This window comes from Triticum aestivum, chromosome 3B, assembly GCF_018294505.1.
Source record: "Triticum aestivum cultivar Chinese Spring chromosome 3B, IWGSC CS RefSeq v2.1, whole genome shotgun sequence".
NCBI classification, from domain to species: domain Eukaryota; kingdom Viridiplantae; phylum Streptophyta; class Magnoliopsida; order Poales; family Poaceae; genus Triticum; species Triticum aestivum.
The window spans coordinates 559988928-559993948 of record NC_057801.1 but is presented as its reverse complement, the minus strand read 5'-3'; the positions used below and the strand labels follow the sequence as shown (position 1 = coordinate 559993948).

General features: G+C 49.3%; 1 protein-coding gene across 1 annotated transcript; it reads right to left on the bottom strand.

Moving 5' to 3' along the window:
* Positions 1-214: 214 nt before the first annotated feature.
* On the bottom strand, positions 215-2038 carry LOC123070909 (protein PAT1 homolog 1; the record flags this gene model as incomplete). Its single annotated transcript, XM_044494324.1, is given in 1 exon segment — positions 215-2038. A coding segment is annotated over 1 exon segment (1189 nt), but the record flags the coding sequence as incomplete, so codon positions are not given.
* Between the last annotated feature and the right edge of the window lie 2983 nt (positions 2039-5021).

Genomic DNA, 5021 nt, shown 5'->3' with positions numbered 1-5021 from the left:
TGGGTTTTCTATAATGAAAACGGGACAGGGTGGCCTCTCTTTTGCTCAAAAAAAAAAGGGAACTTTGTATACTTTCTCTGGTTGATTGTAATTCTATAATTTCTATCTTTGATTCAGCAGCGATACAAGTGTATTGTTCTATAGCCAACTAGACTGTCTTAATATCCCAACACCCACAACCCTTGAGAAAAACAAAGTGCCAAACTAAAAAAGATGAACAAATGACAATGCTTCCATTTCCAGTGCTCCACTATAATATCAGTGGATACCTGGGAGGGACATGACACATCTATAAAATGTTGCAACGAAGAAAAAACATCTTTCCAGCAGTAGCCTATAAATAGCACTCACCCATCATTATTCCAACATACCTGGTCCTAAATAAAACAGATGGACCAGACTCCACACTTGACTCCTTGGCACCTTCCATGCTCCAGTAAAAAGAACAGACACGAAGGCCCCAGCAGTCGAACCTGTACACTACGGTCTTCTTCGCCAAGGGCGCATAAACGTTAAAAACTAGATTGCCCCGACGAGCCAGCTGACCGGTTCATCCACTGCACAGAGTTACAGCAATACAAGTACATGTTCTCCACGGTCTATTTGTGATCATCAGGTGGGTGTGCTATAGTAAATGACCCACATAAAAGGGGGGATCCATCTCTTTTTGTTGGTCTATGAGATTAATCTGAAACCTACACTTTAAGTCACAGACTGAATAAGGCTACTTTCCTGAGCCCATGGAACTTCTACAAGCTCACACCTTTACTTATCAAGGGCGCAATCATTCATGTCTTCAGATATAAGAATCACCATCCAAAGATAATTGCGTCCAGGCCTTGAGCTACATCAACCAGGAACCGATTCAGAAGTGATGTGTCCACCGCTAGCACCAGGGGGGGTAAAACTGCTGGCTGGCGTGGTTCTCTGAGCGAAATCGAGCAGCATCTGCCGTTGCTGCTCGTTTGTGTGAGGAAGGCTTGCACGTAGCAACTCAACTGGCATCTCCCTGCTAGTTGCTTGGGAGGCTTCAGATCCAATCACAGAGCCTGATGCCTGCATCACAAACATCTGCAGAATACTTTCATACTTACTGAGGCAGTATTTTGTCAGAAGCCCAAAGAAAGCATCAAACGATGCCTGCCAGAGAGCTCGGTTTGACGGGGTATAGCTGGATACGGCACGCTGATCAGTCAGCAACTCAGTTGCTCGGTCCAGTACTGACTTGATAATAAGAGAAGCCCCGTCACCAGCAGAGCTACCAAGAGGACGGAGAGGTGGTTGTTCAGATGAACAGACAACTGCAGCAAGGCAAGCACTAAGAGCACCGAGCTCCATATGGTGAGCACAAGTCGAAACAGTCTTTGCCAGAGCAACTGTTGTCTCTGCTGCACTTGAATCTGATGGTAAACCCCCAAACAAGAACCTCAGGTGTCGGAAAATAGCCATGCATACAATCCTGGTCAACTCGCTTCCAGGGACAATAAGCCGGATATAACGAGCCAGAAGCTTACGTCCTTTGGGAAGAGAAACAATGCGAAGAAAGACAATATCATCCTTAGGGGCTAACCCAGATGAATTGGCAGATTTGCTGGGCCCAAGAGGGTCAGCAAGCTGAAGTGATGCGGCTAGACCTTCAAGGAGAACTTGTCGCCTTCGCCTCAGCTGGAAACTGTTCTCCTGTGCCTGGCTAGACTGCAGGAGCCTGTCAATATCATCCACCTCAAGAAGAAGACCAATGGCATCTTCAACAGTGACCCTGGCTGCTAGCATAGGTTCTTTCTCCAGGGACCTCACGGAAGACTTCTGATCATGAGGACCCTCACCTGACAAAGGATTGTCAACTTCAAGAAGAGACCGGGGCCTGCGAATGGAAGAGAAAGAAACTCTCCCAAGAGCATCGACCTGAAGATATGCATGCTGGTCACCACTTGATCTGGACTTGGAGGGCAAGTCTTTAATTGATGTTGGGGAGAAATTGGTCTTTTGCCTAGAACTGGAACCCTTTTTCGCCATGCAAGCTTGATGATAATAATCAGCAGCTTTACGGACCTTCAAAGTAGTTTGTCAAAGGCAAAACCATAGCCGTTGAAAGAATCAGACCGGGGCAACATGTCCCGGACACGCCATCGAACTTCAGAATTGACACCCTCGCATGACGACGACGTCGGAGAAGGAAACCAGAACTGCCCGCCTTCGACCACAGACCCAACACAAGATACTCCATCTTCCAGCTGTCACTTGCGTAAACAACCGCATGCGCGTACTCCTGAACGACAAGACCTCCCTGCTCCACCATGACGTCGGAGACAACGCCACAGCAACGGGGACATAGCATAAGGAGAGACACACCTGATGGAGTCGCCGCCGCCGCCTCGTCAACACCATCCATGAACCCTAACGCTGTCGATCTGAGGGATCGACAGAGACACGATGCCATCAACTCCGAGACGCCGCCATGAAGGACATCGCCGGTGTGGGAGTGGGGTTGAGGCAGATTTATTCATCCGGACGCCGCTCCCACCACCCCAACGACGCACCACGACCTACAAATCCAAAACCTAACTACAGAGCGAAGGAACGGGTGAAAGAACGAGGATGTCGCCTAGAGGGGGGGTGAATAGGCGCTTTAAAATAATTACGGTTTAGGCTTGAACAAATGCGGAATAAACCTAGCGGTTAATTTGTCAAGCACAAAACCTACAACAACTAGGCTCATCTATGTGCACCAACAACTTATGCTAAGCAAGATAAGCAACTATGTGATAGCAAGATATATGACAAAGAACAATATGGCTATCACAAAGTAAAGTGCATAAGTAAAGGGGCTCGGGTAAGAGATAACCGAGGCACGCGGAGACGACGATGTATCCCGAAGTTCACACCCTTGCGGATGCTAATCTCCGTTTGGAGCGGTGTGGAGGCACAATGCTCCCCAAGAAGCCACTAGGGCCACCGTAATCTCCTCACGCCCTCGCACAATGCAAGATGCCGTGATTCCACTAAGGGACCCTTGAGGGCGGTCACCGAACCCGTACAAATGGCGACCCTTGGGGGCGGTCACCGGACCCGTACACTTTGGCAACCCTTGGGGGAGGTCACCGGTACCCGTCAAATTGCTCGGGGCGATCTCCACAACCTAATTGGAGACCCGACGCTTACCCGGAGCTTTACACCATAATGATTGAGCCCCGAACACCACCAACCGACTAGGGTGCCCAAGCACCCAAGAGGAACAAGCTCAAGGGCACCAAGCACCCAAGAGTAATAAGCTTCTCAACTTGTAACTTCCACGTATCACGTGGAGAACTCAAACCGATGCACCAAATACAATGGCAAGGGCACACGGAGTGCCCAAGTCCTTCTCTCCCAAATCCCACCAAAGCAACTAATGCTAGGGAGGAAAATGAGAGGAAGAACGAAAGAAGAACACGAAGAACTCCAAGATCTAGATCCAAGGGGTTCCCCTCACTTAGAGGAGAAAGTGATTGGTGGAAACGTGGATCTAGATCTTCTCTCTCTTTTCCCCCCAAAACTAGCAAGAATCCACGGAGGGATTGAAAGATAGCAAGCTCGGAGAAGGTCAACAATGGGGGAAGAACACGAGCTCTAAGGATAAGGTTCATTGGGGAAGAAGACCCCTTTATATAGTGGGGGGAACAATCCAACCGTTATCCCACTCACCAGCCCCGCACAGAGCGGTACTACCGCTAGGGAAGGGCGGTACTGCCGCTCCGGGCGGTACTACCGCTCAACCCAGCGGTACTGCCGCGCTGCCAGGGCCCTGACCCCAGGGCGGTACTACCGCTAGGGAAGAGCGGTACTACCGCTTAGGGCGGTACTACCGCTCCTACTACCGCCCTTAGTGCCGCAAAACCCGACACGAAAAACTTCGTTCGAGAATCGAGGCGGAAGTAGCCCAGACGCACAGCGGTACTACGACCGAAAACCCAAGCGGTACTACCGTTCGGAGAGCGGTACTACCGTTCGGAGAGCGGTACTACCGCTTGGAGCGGTACTACCGCTGGGGGTGCTTCGGCGGTACTACCGCTGAGGACCGCGGTACTACCGCTGGCGCCATCCTCAAGCCACTACCGCGAAAACAAAGAATACTCCAAGGAAACCAGAACTGCCATAACTTCTGCAAATGAGCTCCGAATTGAGCAAACTCAAGCTTGTTTGAAACAAGACAACGAGTAGCATCAAAACAGCGACTGGTTATAGTAAGAAGAGGCAGGGGAGGTATGCTTAGCAAACAAAGGAGTGACACCTCCAACAGAGAAGAACCGGCATACCATCCAACATCGAAAACATCATAGAAGATGCATGTGAACTCCGTTTTCGATGAACTCGAGCTTGTCATGAACAAGATCAAAAGCTCCAAATCTCACAAGGAGAAGAACCAAACAAGAACCAATAAAGATGATGCAAGGATGCAATGGTTTGAGCTCTCTACGAACGATACGATCAAGCAACTCATCGAGAGCCCCCCTTGATAGTACGACACACGATCCTATAACCCGGTCTCCCACAACTACCATGAGACCGGTAAAATAGAAAACCTATCAAGGGCAAACCTTTGCCTTGCATATGGTCCACTTGAGCTAGATGATGACGATCTTGACTCCCTCAAGTTGGACCACCTTTCTTGATTGCGTTGGCGGGATGAAGACTAGTTGATTGCTCCCCCATACTCTACTGTGGGTGAGCCTCTCTTCCGCTCATCTTCACAAGTCCATTGTCACCACAATGGACGGCAAGCTTCAAGCACTTGATCTCTTCGTGATGCATCACTTGAACTTGCACACCGCAACCTAACCCCACAAAGAACTCTCACGAAGACCATGGGTTAGCACACAAAGCATAATGGACAATGCTTACCATACCATGGGATCACTTGGTCCCTCGGTACATCTTGTGCGCTTTGTGTGTTGAATCTTTTCAACTCTCTTCATTTGGATGATGTCTTGAAGGTGTACATGAATGATCACACAATCTTATTCTTCAAGACATGCTTGTAA